Raw genomic sequence first — 17,843 nt, 5'->3', positions numbered from 1 at the left:
TAAAGCTGGGGCTTCTTTCTGTAGTGAATTTAATGCTATAGGGACTGGCATTGACATTGGTGACAAAGTGCTCTAATTCTGCTTTTGAACTCCATCACATCGTCAAAGTCAAACCTGACCAAGTTTCTAAGGGCCGAATGAATAACTGGACTCTATGAAATGTTGTTCATGGTGTCTCGTAAGCAGGTTGGAGATCCTGGTGTGTAAATATGAAACATCAAGTGAGCAAATCACCTCAGCAAGGAGTGAGAGCTGTTTAAAACTCTGATAGTAGTAAGTCAGTAGGAATTGTCAGTAGTATCACTTATTTAAGATGGTTACTTCTTTACTAAAGGCTGATTGTGAAAATGAGTGATTCAAATATTGCATTCAGTCAATCAAAATTGGGTGTAATTAAATATGCACAAGCCACGACTGACAATAGGTACAGTGAGTAAAGCAATACCCTTTTTAATCCGTTTACATAGTAAGTGTCAACTCCTCAGATGCCAGCTATAACAGGGATTTTCTAATAATAATAGGCTACTAATAAAGAAAAAAATAATGCACTAATAGCATTATGTGGCATTTAGTGACAATTCTGATTCATCAACAGTATACCAGTGCAGGCTGCATATAGATTTTGCTTACAAACCATCATCATATACCAGACCAGACTGACCTGCCTGTGCAAAATAAATGAGAGTTGATGTCCTTGATGTAATACAATCAACATCAGGCTTAGGTACTGCTCATAGTAGACCTGAAGTATGAAGCTAATGTTAGCTATTCAAAGTGTGGGCATAATTCTGTCATGAAAAGTTTAAAAACTGACAGTCAGTGCAGAAATACAACTTTATTTTACACACCTTACATACATGACATGGATGGCAGTTTTGCATCAAAATATGATGCTCACACAAATTAGCCTCATATCACTGGCAGGAAAAACAATACAACCCCATTCACTTAATTCCCTGGTTATTTGTCCAGCTGATGACAGAAGTAGCAACTGTCTTGTTTGTTTCCTGTCTCTGTCACTAGTTCATATGTTACAAGTCACTTCCCAGACGAGCAATCTCCTCCAACAGGAAGTCAATGTCCTCTTGTTGTGTGGCCGGATTGGAGAACACACACCTGAAGAAGTTGACCTTTGACCCCAAAGGCTGGTAGCCGATCAGGACCGTTCCTGTCTCCATCATTCTGGCCTTGATCTGGGGAGCCACCTGGAGTGAAGTAATGCATCAATCTGCAGTGTGAATCTCTAATGTTTATGTTTTTCTCTTGGTCACTCTTTCTGAATGTCTTATGTTCTTTGTCAGTTTCTTTCACTATTAAAGGGATATTTCAATCATTTTGAAAAATGGTTTATCCCTTTATAATTAAACTTCTTGGAAATATTCCTTAATTGGTAAATAACTTTGTTTTATTTAATCATTTGAGTGGATTAAATTAAATTTAATTTAATTTAAATAAATTTTTCAAACTGGGTGAACCATCCCTTTAAATTCTCTTTCTGTCTTGGCTGTCCAGCTTCTTTCCCCAACACCAGCAAGTTTCACTGAGAGAGTCTGATGTGCAAGAGGAAACACTGACCTGATGGAGTCTTGAGTTTCTGTCAGGGCCAGGCGGCACGTTTCTCAGACTTGGGGGGATGTACCAGAAGCACACATTACTGTGCTCCGGCTGAGAGGAGGATAGAGGCACAAAACAAAGAAACTGGATAATATACAGCATCAAAGTTCTATTGATAACTTTGTTAGCCACAGATGCAGAACATTATAATACGGGTGTTTCAACCAAAAACTGAAAATCAAGAGATTTTGATTATATGTTGTGAGATCTTTAGTTTCCCCACATGATTTTACAAAATCATGTTGGAAATTATAGTAAATGGGCCAAACATTCAATATCAGCCGGGTGGTCCTTTAAAGATTACCTTGAACATCACAGATAATGACAAAAAGTGTAGGTGTACCCAAGCCAGGACTTTTCCATTCAGATAATGATAAGAAGAGCTAACAGTAATTTTGTCAGGTATAGAGATCCTTGACCAGAAATAATGTATGAAGGACGGTGTTAGCAGTTTATAGATGTAATGCAAACGATTTCAACAATGATCTTGGGATCCACCACCTGATTCAAATGTTATCACACCATTGAATGGAAGTTATCAGTCATAATCCCCCCACAGGTTTGGGTAAGCAGGTCCCTAGTTGGTGCAGTAGGGACCTTCTAACCCATGACACTGTCCAACAGTGTGAAAACAGTCGAATTAGGTGACATTTCACTCACCTTAACCAAATAGTTTTGGTGGCTAAAAGTAACAAAACTTATTCAAATCAGGCGTATTGATTCAAAACTGAAACCTATATTTTCTACATGAAGCCACTGATCACAGGGTCAGGGTCCAAGCAGACTTACTTTGCTTGATAAGACCAACTCAAAGTCTGTCCTCCTCCGGAGCTGATCGTACAGATACTCAGCGTTTTCTAAACACTTATTGACCTGTGATCCAAAGCCCTCTGAGCCCTGGGGGAGTGAGGAATAAAGACAGAAACAGAGTCAATCATAAATTGCTTTACTTCCCACTTAGAGCCACTGCAGTAAAAAAAAAAAAAAAAAAAAAAAAAAACAGCAGTGTTTTGAATTTATAATGAATTGTTGCAGATGGTAATAAACAATTTTTTGTCTTCTTGTGAAACTCCTTGAAGGAAAAATGCAGTCAACTGGCGATTTACATTGCCAATTCCATTTTTCCACTGCCTTTTGTTGACTTTTTCATAAATTTACCAAATGCAATGCACACAGATGCTGCATTGGTGACAGTGGAGCTTAATAGAAAGAAGATGTGTGATCTCCCTTCTCTGTGCTGGATTTAAAGGATCTGCACATTTTATTTTCAGGAGCTGACACTGAAATCTGACAACTAACATTTCTGTTTACATCAATTTGTTTTATGTTATTTCATTAAATACCACTGTGGCTGTACTGAGATTATTGATGGGTGATGCAACTGGATTCTTGTTTATAACAAATGACAAAAATACATCACACAACATGTGGCACCAGAAACACAATGTAAACACAATGTAAATCACCAACGCCTGTTTTTAAACTGCTTTAATATACTTTAGGATGCATTTCAGCTTTACCAACATACTGCTGCTGTCCTGGGAAAACCTTCGACAGCATAATACTGCCATGGTGAAAAACAAAAATCGACTCACTTTGTCATTACGATGAGAAGCTTTTGTTGTTATAATGAGATCTTCGTGTTACAGCAAGATTTTTCACATTATGACATTTTAATGGTTGTTAGCACGGCCATACCAACTTATAATATTTTTTGTTATAACAAGATGCAGACTTATCTCTTTATAACAAGATAACGTCTATGACATCTTATTAAAACAGGCACTGTTTAATGGTGTAAAAAAGTCAATTGGTAAGTTATAATGAGAAAAGTGTGTTATGAGATAATGCATATGGCTGTAGCAATAAATGTTTTTGATTATAATGACATATTAAGGTTTTTTCCCTCCACCGTGGCCATTTACTCTGCCATTTTTGTCATTTTTATCCTTCCCTGAAATGTTCACCTCATACTCTCATCCAACCTCATAAGTTACACAACTTTCATGACAACTGTTTGCCATAATTCCTAAAAAAAAGAGTTTGAATTTAATTCTTATGATGTGATTTCAAATTTTCTCACTACACATCAACCATATTGTGTGATCTGTTTCTTTTTGCAGCCAAATGCTTTATCATAATGAACTTATATTAATGTAGACAATGGGAAAAAAGATACCTTTGCCTTCCACATGAGCCAAAGTTTGAAGGCATCTACGTGTCGGCCACACTGGATGCTCTTGTCTCCGGTATCATAGGACACGTCATAGGGTTTGTCCATCTGGAAAAGATACTCGGCACCTTGCTGGTTGCATTCCTGTAAGAGACCCTGCAGCGGGAAGAGGGATATATTGGAATATTAATAGAAGTGAAGTTTGTAGATGATACCTGGACATCCTGATGAGGCAGTGGTGATGGGCAATCTTGTCTTCAGCAGAGATTCAAATTGATGGACTGGGAAATGAGTGTGGAAAATACATCATTCAATTTTGGCCCACAATCTTGCTATGTGGCTGGCGGAGCCAGTTCCTAAAAATTACCTTGTCATACAACTAAGCTGCACTTTCAATTATGTTTTCAGCGATAGTAGTGTTTGTTTGTTGCCAGTGTCGCATCTGTACATTACTGTAACCAAGTGCTGTTTATGCCTAAACCTAACCTTTCCACCTGATTCAACTGTTGTCACACCATTGAATGACGTTATCAGTCATAATCCTCCCACAGGTTTGGGTTAGTAGGTCCCTACTGCACCTTCTATTGGGTCAGAAGGAACCACATTTGACTCCCATCTAAAGTTTGACAAAAATACAGAGTCACTTGTCAAACGGGGACAACAAAGAATCCACTTGATGCGGAAGCTTAATTCTTTTAATGTTTCTAAAACCATTTTATGTTCCTTTTACCATTCTTTTATAGAGAGTCTTTTAACTTTCTCTTTTATTTGTTGGTTTAACGGTCTGTCTGTGAAGGACAAGAATAGTCTTAATCAGATAGTCAGAGTCTGCTCCAGGATTATAGGAGTCCAGCTAACTGACCTGAGTGTGCTATGGAAAAAACGTGTGGTCCAGAAAGCAAAATGTATTATGAAGCAGGGAGATCATGTCATGTCCAGTGGATTTATTCTAATGCCCTCAGGGCGGCGCTATTATGCACCCCTGAGGAAGACAAATTGTTACTCCAACTCCTTTATCCCTTCAGTCATCAGGCTGATGAATGCTAATTTTAAGGAGTAGGTTGTGCTTGCTGTCTTTTTACTTTTTACTTATTATTTATTATTATTATTATTATTATTTTCTCTCTATTTATTCATTTCCTGGATCGAATACTTAATTTTGCATACAAGCCATGTACAAGAAGTTGCTGCTGGGAAACAATGAGCTCACCTGACTTACAATTGAGCATTAGAGTTGTATGGCCAGTGAATAATTGTTGTATTGTTGTGCTGTGCGTGAACTGGGAGCTGTAAACTGAATTGCCCGTTTGGGATAAATAAAGTTTTCTGAATCTGAATCTGAATCTGAAGGCTGTGATCATTTATTCCTGTCATCAATCTGTCTTCATCAGATGGGACCTTGGAGCCAGACATACTGTGACGTATCATAAAGACCAAAGAGGCTGATGACAGAAGGAGGTGGTTGGAGTGGTGGATAGGTAACGGATCTAGACTCTGGGACTGGGATGAATAAAGGCATATCTTATCTTATCTTATCTTATTGAGAACAACAAAAACTAATGTTTGAGTGGCTACGAGTGACTGACAATAGCAACAGATGCTAACAGCCCTCTGACCTACTAGAATGTGCAGCAGGAAGTGATGATGACTGATACTCTATTTAATGACATGATACCAGACTTTCTCCAACCATGACCAAATAGTTTTGGTGGCTAAAGGTAACAAAACTGGCTGAAATGCCGCCTGCCATGATATACTGGATATGTTAATTAGAAACATATTTGTGAGACGTCAGAAACAACCATTGCCTCATCATGTATGATGCATCATGGCCACTATATGCACAGGGAAAAAACGCTGTGAGATTGAGGTGAATTTAAATTCAAGTGAACTTGATTTACATGAATTTACTAGAGGTTTTGCTTTTACAGCAGCAAACAAGATAAGCCAGAGAAAAAAAAAAATCCAAGAATGGAAAGAAAGTAAAAGAGGGATTGGAAGACATGAGGAGGATAATTGTTTACTTTCTTTTTGACCAGTATGACAGAGCACTGCAGAGGGACGGCCATCATCTTGTGAGGGTTCCATGTGACAGAGCAGGCTCTGTGGAGGAGCACAAACTGACATTAAATCAGTTCATTTAGTCAATTTAAATAGCACCATGTTTGTTAGATTCACACATGTAACAACTTCAAAGCAAGGCAATTACACTGAACATGCACAGAAAAAGTTTAATACTCCATACATATACTCAACATAGGACTATATATTTTTTGTCCCTTTAGCAACTTTGTAATGTTAGGTCACAGTTAGCCAATGTCTCGTTCAGAGATCAGGGAAGGGCGTATGGACACATCTCTATCTGTCTGTTCTGCATGATTTCTGAGCCTCTGCAGACCTGCTTTGGATGAAACTTGGTGGAATGGATTTTGACAATGGTCATTATGAATATGAAACTAAACAAAACAGTGCCAGTGGTGGAAATGCCAAGGGTACAGGTGCTGCAGTTACAACCATGGCCATGAATGAGTGGCACAGGCCCCACTTCTCTGGTTCATATTGTATTCATTACAACCAGAGTATCATTAATACTATCAACAATTAATTGCATAACTGAGTCTTTTAACTGTACTGGCTTCTATTTTTGTACTGAGTGATTGTACAGCATTTTATTTTCATGCTTATTCCGATTTATTTACTTTCACCCTAAGGCCTGGCCTCAGTCATGATCGAAGAGCCTTCTATTGGCAATCAAGTAAACTCATTACAACTTTTAGATTTAAGTGGAAAAAACATTTCTTTTCTTCTCATTATGGTGCTTAAGACTGCTGAAAACTGCTTGAACAAATTGTTGTTGCTAATTGTCATATGAGCATCAAGTAATCATAGTGAGTGCTGATGGTGCACCATCATCCCTCACTATGATTACAATAAAGGATTATCAGACAATAAAGGATTCTAACACTCCAAAACAAAACTTGTTAACCATTGCTTGCAAAAATCACAAGTCGTACAATTTACAAAGACAGACTGGAGGGAGGGTGAATATTGTGGGAGTTGAATGGAGCTTGCTCATTCTGCCATGTCCATGACCACAGTTCAGCTCTAGTTGATTATCTGAAGCGGAATATTCTGCAATTACCGTTCAATGCCCTGTAGTTTCATCCTGTGTCTCTTTGACATCAGCAAGCCTCCGCCCCAAGCTGCCTACAGGGAGAGGACTCCAATTAAAAATGCCCTCTGCTGACAATACATGCGAGAAACCGTGAGCAGTGCATTGATTTGAAGACAGCTTTTTGTCCTCTCAGACTTAATAATACTAGTACTAATAATGATGATGATAATAATAACAATTCATTATGATGAGAACAATTATTCAACTACAATTAAATCAAATATACAATGTGTGTGTGTCAGTCCCGCTGGATCTGACAGCTTTTTGTGATTATCCCAACACAACAAGTGCTGGTTTTAGGTGGGTAAAGCCACAGGAAACTGAAAACTGTAGTTTCTCTTAAATTGGGTTGATGTGTGTTTGTGGATTCACCAAACATCACCAAAATCTGTAAAATGAATTAATGTTTCATGAGCCTAAAACTGAATCTTTTCATTAAAATTAAGCTTAATTAAGGGATTATCAAGATAAATGAACTGCAAAATACATTAAAGTTATTCCATAATTAAGGTGAATAAAACTCCCAACACATGATGATGATGATGAAGATGATATACGACCTTGATCGTAAAAGAGATTTTTTATCTCAAGCAATTTTTGCCTGGTAAAATAAAGGGTAAAAAAAAAAAAATACGACTACTACTACTACTTCTACTACTATTACTACTACTACTACAACTACTACTACTACTACTACTACTCATAATAAATAATAATAATAATAATAATAATAATAATGATAATTCTTATTACTCTAATTATCATTACTATTATTAGAAGTAATGGTATCATTTCAAAGTCCTGGAGGAACTGGTGTGTGTGTGTGTGTGTGTGTGTGTGTGTGTGTGTGTGTGTGTGTGTGTGTGTGTGTGTGTGTGATACTGGCTTCCTCACATCCACATGCATCCAGAGTGTGTGTCTATGGCAGATTTCTGCAATGGCGATGAGAGGGTCGAAGGCTCCATACACTGTGGTGCCCGCTGTTGCATTCACATAGAATGGAGCCAAACCCTGGAGAAGAGTAACACTGGGAGTTTGAGCACGTCTCTGCCCTCATGTACATCTGCTAGCTGCTGAGTCATATGAGTGACAGGATCTCACCAGGTAGCTACTTCATTGGAGGAGGGAACAAAAACACTGCACAGCATGGAGTAACTTTCCCTTTGTCTTGTACCATTCATTAAAATGATAGTGCATCCATGTTGAAATGTTTGATGTTATTTCACTCCCCCCATAGCTGTTCTGTAGGACAGTAGTGGTGCTATCTTCCTCTCATTGTTACTGAGTGCTGGACACTGGCTGGATGCTCCAAATGCTAACTGTTAAGTTCCTGCCATTGAAGTGGACTTCCCCCCAGCTAACACTCTGAAACATATCTTCCTCTTCTCTTCTTATTCTTCTCCTTACCATTGCTTTGGCTGCAATGATGGAAGACTCGAGTTCATCAGGAATCATCTTTCCTCTTGAAGAAATACAAGTACAAACAGTTAGACTGATCCACAGTGCCATTTTTGTTTGTCATTTTATCAATTAATGCTGTGTGCAATAAACTAGGGATGTGATTAATCTGTAATCAGTTCACCATTAAGAATCCAATTGATCAATTTAAATGAAAACTGATTAATCAATGATTAATCTACAATGTAGATGTGGTCTGCTGTATTTTTTTCATCTATTTTTCAGTAACACAGGGTTATCTATCTTCTTATTGTACTGATTCATTTATAGACTAAGTTACAGTAGACAAGCACAGTTTTGCCTGCTGCCTGTCTGCCTCCCATGACTAACGGTTTTAGGACTGAAGCGTCCATCTATCTATCTATCTATCTATCTATCTATGTAGATAGATAGATAGAAATGACATTATTTTAGCTATTGCTAGATATAGATAGATAACAACTGACAGTCTAGTTGTTTCTGGTTTTTAGTACAGATGTCCAAGTGCATCACAATACACACATCCAAGCAAACATATGGACACAGAATCAAACACACACACACACACACACACACACACTCAAAGCTCAGACAGGTGAGCAAACATTTCTTTTGTTCTCTTACATTTACCACAGACAAAAAGACATGCACTCCTCTTTCAGTGACGGTCTAACTGTACCCACCTTTCATCACATTTCACCACCACCACATTCTCACTGCCGATTCCCAGCACCGCTGCAGATTTCTTCACTGAATAGTGACCCTGAAGATGAAAACAGGTGATCATTCATCTGCATTTGTTTGTCTTGCGCTGACGGCACTGTAACCAACACAGAAAGGCTCTTTTTTTTTGTCACACAATGGGCTGCATACTTTGCTCTGAGGTCTGAGCCAGGTGCAGAGGACAAGCTAAACCAAGCACAGCTACAGTGCAGAGACCACCACGGCTCTTGTGTTGGGCTGAATATGCACAAGAAGATTTGAGAAGCCATTGCCTTGCACACATTATGGATGGATTTCACTTTTCTCACCTGCTACGTTTTTTAGTTTCCAAATGGCAAATCTGAGGATGTGACCGGATGCAGAATCAAACGTACAGTAAAACCATATAACTGAGACTATCCTGCTGCTGGTGTCACCGCCTCTGACTTCCAACCAGTCAAAACAACACACCAACCTGAAAATCAACCTTAACCAACTCACTGTCTTCATTCAGAAACTAGTCCAGGAGAACTAGATGAGCTTTCCCTGACATATTTTCTATTTTTTCTATGTAATGTTTATATGTAAAGGTCACACTACCACATAGTCTTTTATCCAAACCAAGCCTCATGTGAGGATTTCCACAACTGGCCCCATAATCCCCCCCAGTGTGCCCCCTGTTGCCACTGTGCAACTGTATCAGGTCTAAAATTTTCTTCAAGTGTTAAAGGGATAGTTCACCCATTTAGAAAAAAAAAAGATATTATTTCACTCCCCCCAGCTGTTCTGTAGGACGGTAGTGGTGCTATCTTCCTCTCACTGTTACTGAGTGCTGGAGACTGGCTGGATGCTCCAAATCTTTCAAAATTGGGTGGACTACCCCTTTAATAGGAGGCAGGGCGAGGACATGTCTACCAGTCGTAATGATGTTTTGCACTTGCACTGATGATGATTCAACCCATTTAATCAGTCCAGTGTTAGATCAATCCCTGCGAGACAAAATTCATGGCTAAACCAAGCAAGTCGTAGAACATTCTTTCAGAAAACATCCAAAATATCATAGAGAAATTAGCATGTGATTACATGTTCTGAAGTGAAGAGCACCAGCTGAGGCAGAGCAGCCATGCCTTTGGTCTTCACCTCTGGGTAGAAGTGATATCTGGCCACCAGGATGCTATACAGGTTGGATATTGTGCCACCTTGAGAAAGCACAGTGTTTTATAACGATAATGATAATGCTTGCTGATGAAAATAATGACATTATATGAGTTACAGGGTATGAACAAAGATAATCATCCTTTAATGCCGTTCTCTGGATACTGCAGGGAGAAAGGCAACAAAATAAAACTAAGCTTGATTAATATTCAATGTTGGTCTACTGATTTAATCAAAATCACGGCTGAATAATATGGCTATTAAATGTCCAGTACAGGATCCATCCATTACCTGGACAGAAAATGCCATCCCCTTCATCCTCAGACCATCCCACAATGCTTTGCATCTTCCTCAGTAGAATCTCCTCCATGAGAATGAACACGGGCGACACTTCATATGTAAACCTGTTGAAATTGCTTTCATAAGTCCACATCATGCAAAAATGTTCTGAAAATGATTGTAAAGAAAAGGCATCAAGTTATAGGTCTCTGCTGTCTTTCAATCAGTTCACATTAACGTAATTGTAAACGACAAATAAGAGACCCTTTGACCAGTCCCCTGACTCTGTGATCTGTTCTGATCTAAATCTGTTTTTTTTGACAACAAATAGCAGGGTAAACACAGGTGTTACTATGATAATAACTTAGGTTCTCTTCCATTTAATGCCCATTCATGTCGTGTCAGGTTTATCATACATTCCAGGCAAGAAGTTTGATCTGTTAATTAGCAGTGTAACAACTCAACAAACCCACGATTTGGTTTGCATTTCAGTTTCGGTTTGTTTCATACTTCAGGGATAAAAAACATATTACCATCTCCAATGTTCTCTCTGTCATATTTGCAAAAATTTCCTTTTTTTCTATTCAGATTTAGGATAACATCATTAAATCCACAAATATTCTTTCCACGGCAAAACTCTACTATTACTGCTGTTATAAATCTATAACAATCATAAAAATACTTTTAGTATATTCATTAATTCATCAGCTCAGTGTGTGGTTACATGGCTCTCCTGTAGTGAATGTGTAACACTGCACTTGGTATGATGTGTTGTGGAATGAACTGTTAGTTATTATTTTAAGTTCAGTTTTGCAACCCATTGAATGGCTCAGTGCTTTTATCATTTGGTTTTACACCCCTGCTGAGCAAGCCACAACTACAAATTTCAAACATAAAGTCTGTTTGTAATCAGCTTAATAAGCTAATGGGACCCAGACAGACAAAGTGAATGATAAAGATGTTTGAAAAGTAATCCTACATCACTTCTGCAACATGGTTTCTGGGTTTGAGTTCTGTCCTGCAAGTCCAATATGTCTTTGATTGACAACAACAACAGGATACAGTATAATTCAGTAATAGTGCTGAGATCTTACATGTTAGTATTGGCTGTAGAGGTCAACCATTCGCCGGCTAAGCCAATCAAATCCAGACCAGAAGACAGCTGGTTGAAGAAGCGAGGATGGGCTGGGGTGGGCAAAGGTAAACGTTCATGCTTTTTGTTAATATGGAAGTCTTTCAAGAGTCATAAAGATGCCAGGGAGAAACTAGAGCAAGAGCACATTATTCTAAATGAAGAATAAAATGCAGGCAATGTTTCAGCTGCACGATTCGGAACAGTGAAATCCTGCAATTTTCTATAATACATGCTGTTATGGTCTTGGTCCTCATAACATTTCCTCATTTTGATGAGTAAGCACAGACAGCTAGCAAACACTACTTAGGTAGGATTAATCAAAATTTAAGTAGAAACCACAGCAAAATGACTTCAGAGCTTACAATTGTTCTCCTAGTACTGTTTTTGAAATGTTCATTTGTGTATTCAACTACAAGTTGTGCAGAACTGGGAAGATATGAATGACATGCAACACACACACACACACCTGTTTTGACGCCATACTTGAGTGTGTCCCTGCAGTCAACCAGTATCTGCTCCAGAGTCTCTGGTTGGTCAGGCAGGTCCAGACTGAAGCCCTCCAGTCCCTCCTTCAGCTGGTGGGGATGGTGGAAGTCCAGGACCTGACGCAGAGACAAGAACCACACCCAACAAGCCCCAGGCTGAGGATCCACTGGTCACCTCCACCTCATCATCACAGTCCTCGACATGTAAACGCAATATGCAGTAAAGTCTGTCTGTCTCCTTAGGGGTAGAAATGAAGGACGGAAGGCATCATAGTTCACACTAACCTAAACCCTCATATTTCAAACCATCTGTCCTTTCTGTCCAGAATGTTCACATCATTGTCCTCAGAGGACTCTTGACCTGATCACCTGGCTCATCCAAGATTCATGAAAATCTCAGCCATCTCAGAAACGAGGAGGCCCATTCAGTCTGTGGCCTCAAGATAGACAGAATGACAATGAAGAGGCATGTCAACAAAACAAGAAGACAAGAGGAAGTTTCCAGAACAGGTTACGCAAGTGTGGCAAAAGCTCATCAGATTGTTGATGATAACATGGAGCTTGAACTTGCCAGACACATCAAGAAACTTGCATACCAGTTTCATGGATGAACTCCCTTAACCTCTTACTGCTTGAATTTATTTACAATTATCTACACCAATAAATTCTTTGTGTTTTTGCCTTCAAGCAGATGGTAAATTATTGGTGGTAGAGTGAATGGTATGTGTGAAATATGCATCAACAGTATCAGTGGGATACATACACCACCTTGGCTGCATTAAGACTGGAAGTGGTTTGAGGCGAATTCGCGACAATAGTCTACAAGGGGTTAAAACGCAGAAAACTTGCATTAGAGTTAGCAAGCAAAAACTGCATTATCAATCAATCAATCAATCTTTATTTATCTCATGACGCTTTACAGGTAGAGCAGGTAATGACTACGCTCTACAAATTACAGAAGAAAAGAGAAACCCAGCAGATTCCCTCCTGAGCCTGCTCTTGGTGACAGTGGCAAGGTAAAACTCTCCTTTAACAGGAAGAACCCTCAGGCAGAACCAGACTCAGGGCGGGCGCTCATCTACCACGACCGGTTGGGTGGAAACTTTAATGAGTTTTCAGAAAGCACTACCATCTTAGCAAGAGCCACTGCCCTCAACAGGCAGTAGGTTTTACTTTAAAGTGTGAGGTTTTGCCTTTGTTGTTAAATTGATAGCATTAATAACATTCAAAATTATCTCAAAATTGTATGATTTTGTGCTATTTTTATTTCATTGGTTAATGGTGGCATTACTTACCCCAGCAAGGCTCAGACTACCCTGTTCCTGCACTGATTTTACCCCTACCTTTGGGCAAGTTGTGCCAAAGGATCACATTTTTTTTGATGGGTCACTGTTCTAAAACCATATTAGATATATAACTTTTTGATTTCCATGGGTACACAACATCCTGAGGTCCATATAGTAACTATTATTTGAAACAAATACACATTGATTTTGCAGTAAAATCATCCAATGTAAAAAGTGGCTCATGTTACCCTGTTCTCCCCTACAGGAAAAGGCTACATTCCAGCAGCTTTAGCCAACAAAACTACTTGGTTAAGGTTAGGGGAAGGTAATGGTTAACGTTGGGAAATGTTAACCCTTTGTAATGTTATGTAACGGGAAACGAAAAACAGACTTGGGAATCAACCTTGAATCTCCCGAGGGAAAGTTATGCTGACTGACCCGTCCACCAGCCCTGCGGCCTCCGGCCCCCACAATGATCTGCAGTTTGAGCAGAAGCTGCTCAGTACCTTGGAGCTCCTCTGACTTGACTTGCAGATGTAACCCAACAGGATGTGAAGCAGCTCCTGCAAAAAGCCTCTTGTCACATCCTCACCTCCTAGTGCAGGGAGCAGATCTGTAGTGCACACACACACACACACACACACCATCAAACTCTGATTGCTTAATGTAGCAAAGATTGGGTAAATGAAATGATTGTTATTTTTAAATAAAAGAAAGGTCACGCAATTTAAGAAAATCATACTCAAACTATCACATGATAGAGTACGAAATAAAGGTTTTTCCTCACAGTTGTAACTTAATAACTCAGGATCATGAGATGTTTTCTCACAGTTATGACTTCATATGTTTATGATTCTTTTTCTCACAATTGTGGTTTAATAACCCAGAATTGTGACGTTTTTCCTCACAATTACACCTTATTATTTCCGAATTAGCAGTTTTTATTAGTGAGTCAGGCAAGGCCAGACCTCGAGAGGGCTGCACCACGGATTGAAAGTGAAACCCCTTGCAAATGAATACAGGTGATAGACACAATTAAAGTAACAGTGGTGCTCAGGATGTTCCAGATGTTGGATAATAAATCTCAAGATATTTGCAGTAAACCAGAAAATTTCTGCCAACCATCAGTCCCAACCAAACCTCATGATTTCCCTTCAGATGGTCAGTATAACCAAACCAAAGTGATGGAAAGCAGTCCAGCTGCACCCCCACACTTATTTCTCACCCTTGCCATAGACATTGTTGAAATCAGGAGGAGTCTGGCTCTTCTCCCTGGCAGCTGGTGAGCTGTCCTGCTGTTTGCTCTCTCCAGCTGATGCAGTGGAGCTGTTCTTGATGATTCTCTCTGGTGAAAAAGCAGCGGATGATTTTACTGAATCAGGCCTCACATGCAGGGAGAAAATGAATGAGGCACTCGAGGTTGAAAAACTGTAAAGTGAAGCTGCAGTTCTGAAGGATGGACATCCTGGGCTGCTCAGTCAGGGCGAGCTCTTTGGAGGCTCTCAGCATGTGCAGTGGAGCAGACTCAGTCTCAGCTCAGCTTTTAGTCAGCATGCTCACTTAATAGCTTGGGTCTAGTATGTGCCAAACCCTACTTTTCAATTTCATTAAACACGCTTTTGAGAATTTGCAGTATAATTGTTAAATTGCTGTCCAATGTAACTTTTACTCTGAGTGCACTTTAAATGAGTTACTTCATTTAACTTTGACCTTAGTGTTTTTTTACACCACAAATTTTACTTCTGTTTAAAGGAATGCCCACCCATTTTGAAAAATGTGATATTATCTCACTCCCCCCAGCTGTTTTGTAGGACAGTAGTGGGTCTATCCTCCTCTCATTGTTACTGAGTGCTGGATACTGGCTGGATGCTCCAAATGCTAACTGGCCTCCTGCCATTGAAGTGGACTTCCCCCCAGCTAACATTGTTAGAAACAACGACCTTAATCCACTTAAAGAAGGTTTAACATCACTTTACAAGCATCGCTTTCTGAAACTCAAATGCACATTCGACTACCGAGTGTCCAGAAATGATAGTTTACTGTTTCGATTTATAAAACTACTGAGTTTGCAATCATTTGTCTTAATAAATGTACACATGTTGGAGGACAAAAATAATAACTTTCTCCAGCAAATGAAAAGATAGCTGGCAGGTCATGTTGTGGCTAGCTCCTGCTTTTCCTCTGCTCCCCTCTGTCACACGTTTAACGAATCTTTCAGGCTTACAAGAAAATAGTTGCACTGTTTTTTGTTTTTACCTACTTTGGATTTTCACTACTCTAGACTGCAAAAGTTCTGCTGCACATCATAAAACTAAAACATTTATAAAATAATTTGAGTAGATAAAGGCAGTTCTTTTGAAGAATGTTAGCTGGGGGGAAGTCCACCTCAGTGGCAGGAGGCTAACTGTAGGCTGCAATAGCTCCCTGCCTCCCCCTCTGTCTCAGTCTATCAAGTTCACATCAAGGGCATTAGTGGTCAGGAAATCTGGATCTAAACCATTTTGCATATTCAAATGGATATCAGTTCAGTGTTTTAATGATGCACAAATGCTGGTGACTCTAATGCAAATCAACAATTATGTTAAAACACACTTAAATTTTGATAATTTCACATGCTGGATGACTGGCTGCAAGATGCTACAGAATACCTGTGTGTCAGGTCGACATTTTGACTGTGAAATAAAAATGTTAGTTTGGTGTCTCTGTTATGCGTCACTACATCTCTGTAGAACAACATTATCCTTGTCAGATTTTTCAGTCTGACTTACACCAACAAACCTCCAGACAAGCATAATGGGGATTTATCCATGTTAGAAACAACATATGTCTTTCAAAACATTGGGCAAATAACCACGAAACAGACTTGGGTGCTTATTAGAATTATTTTTAGTGGAGGTAGAGGTGGGCTGAGTCAGGAGCGTGGCAGAATTAGGGGGTGAGGAGTGTCTGTCCTCTCTCTCCAGTGCACTTTATTCCACCTACAATTTGTAGGTGGAATCCACTTACTAAATACCTTCATTCTTATCCCCGCCCCGTGCTTTTTGGGTCAGATGCCTTTCAGAATTATCTACCCTCTCAAAGCTGAACAAATTAGGAAAAAAAAGAAAAGTAAAAAACAGGCCAAATGGTAGGAAGAGAGAAAAAGGAGGGGTGAAGGAGGCAATGGAATTAGCCAATCAAATGTGGCTTTCTGTGTCGACCTCTGTTATTTCGTTGATCTAACAATTTGACAAAAAAAAAAAAAAAAAAAAATCTTTGATACTTATCCTCCCGTCTGCCTGAAATCCAGCACAAAAGCAAAACTTGTGGTTGGAAAGCCTAGCGTGAGGACATATAGAAGGGGCAGATCCCAGGGTGGCCTGAGGTCATGTTCAGGCTCTGTCAGCGGGGAGCCCTGCCTACAGCACAGAGCTGTGTGCAGAACTGATATGACGATTTTAACTCTCTTGATCTATTATTCTTTCCAGCAGAATGCCAGACTTGTTCACTCACAAAACCTGTCTGACCACTGCTGCTGAGCATGAGTCATTTTCCTTAAGAAGCTCGTGTGTCTCATGATATTCCCATATCTCATGGGCTGATGGAGATACTGTGCAGCTGTCCTGCAGAGGCCACTGGTCAAGTTGCCATCCCCTCTGCCTTGATGCAGTGTCTTATTGGCCTGACATCGGTAATAAATGCCTCAAATGAATACTGAACTACAATCTGCCTCTTGGGATGTTCTGAAACACTGATTCATAAACTACCATATGCCCGTATCAGATGACTTATGTAAGAAACTTGAACACATATCAGCAGTGATCCATAACTTTTTAATATTAACAAGAAATAAACAGCAAAATGATTTCTGTACTTTTCTGAATACCAGTATTCATCACCAATAAACAATGTTTTCTTTTGGACTAACCATACAGTTTTTAGAACCAACAACCTCTACCAAACAGCTGACAGTATATATTTCATATTTCAATAGTATGAAATACTATTTCATACTATTTCATTTCTCTGCAGAATTACACTGAAAACAAACCAGTTATGTTGCTGCAAGGTTTTGGTGTAATTTTATGGCAATTGTTTGTAATTTAACCTAAAATATATAATTAGAATGAATGTAGAAATAATTATCCTGTAATTGTTTTTACTTGTATTTGTACAGATAATTTCTTGCTATTTTTTGTTATTATTATCAGTAGTAGTAGTAGTATCAGTAGTTTGCTAATAACTTTTTTTTATTTATTTATTTTTACTTTATTTTATATGTATTTTTAATTTTCTTTTTCATTAGTATTGCAATTTAAAGCAACATGTCACACTGGTTTGTATAATTAATTGGAACATTTTAATCATGATTACAGTGTATTGCATCAACACTTAAGATATACTACCATATATGTCACACAAA

General features: G+C 39.0%; 1 protein-coding gene across 1 annotated transcript in view; it reads right to left on the bottom strand.

The window, feature by feature from the left end:
* Nucleotides 1-941: 941 nt before the first annotated feature.
* Nucleotides 942-17,843, bottom strand: part of gad3 (glutamate decarboxylase 3) — a 17,142-nt gene continuing 240 nt past the window's right edge. Inside the window, exons 2-16 of the mRNA XM_030074748.1 lie at nucleotides 14,667-14,786; nucleotides 13,948-14,054; nucleotides 12,137-12,272; nucleotides 11,630-11,720; nucleotides 10,548-10,660; nucleotides 10,185-10,300; nucleotides 9,083-9,162; nucleotides 8,370-8,424; nucleotides 7,857-7,973; nucleotides 6,930-6,994; nucleotides 5,812-5,890; nucleotides 3,794-3,943; nucleotides 2,404-2,511; nucleotides 1,576-1,665; nucleotides 942-1,205 (exon numbers count right to left, since the gene is read on the bottom strand). Coding sequence (XP_029930608.1) covers nucleotides 1,032-1,205; nucleotides 1,576-1,665; nucleotides 2,404-2,511; nucleotides 3,794-3,943; nucleotides 5,812-5,890; nucleotides 6,930-6,994; nucleotides 7,857-7,973; nucleotides 8,370-8,424; nucleotides 9,083-9,162; nucleotides 10,185-10,300; nucleotides 10,548-10,660; nucleotides 11,630-11,720; nucleotides 12,137-12,272; nucleotides 13,948-14,054; nucleotides 14,667-14,786 — 1,601 coding nt within the window. The 3' untranslated portion in view covers nucleotides 942-1,031. The remainder of the gene's footprint in view (nucleotides 1,206-1,575; nucleotides 1,666-2,403; nucleotides 2,512-3,793; nucleotides 3,944-5,811; nucleotides 5,891-6,929; nucleotides 6,995-7,856; nucleotides 7,974-8,369; nucleotides 8,425-9,082; nucleotides 9,163-10,184; nucleotides 10,301-10,547; nucleotides 10,661-11,629; nucleotides 11,721-12,136; nucleotides 12,273-13,947; nucleotides 14,055-14,666; nucleotides 14,787-17,843) is intronic.

The sequence above is a fragment of the Myripristis murdjan genome, chromosome 17 (assembly GCF_902150065.1).
Source record: "Myripristis murdjan chromosome 17, fMyrMur1.1, whole genome shotgun sequence".
NCBI lineage: Eukaryota > Metazoa > Chordata > Actinopteri > Holocentriformes > Holocentridae > Myripristis > Myripristis murdjan.
Note: the sequence above shows the minus strand (reverse complement) of the source record. Positions and strands in the feature narration are given on the sequence as shown.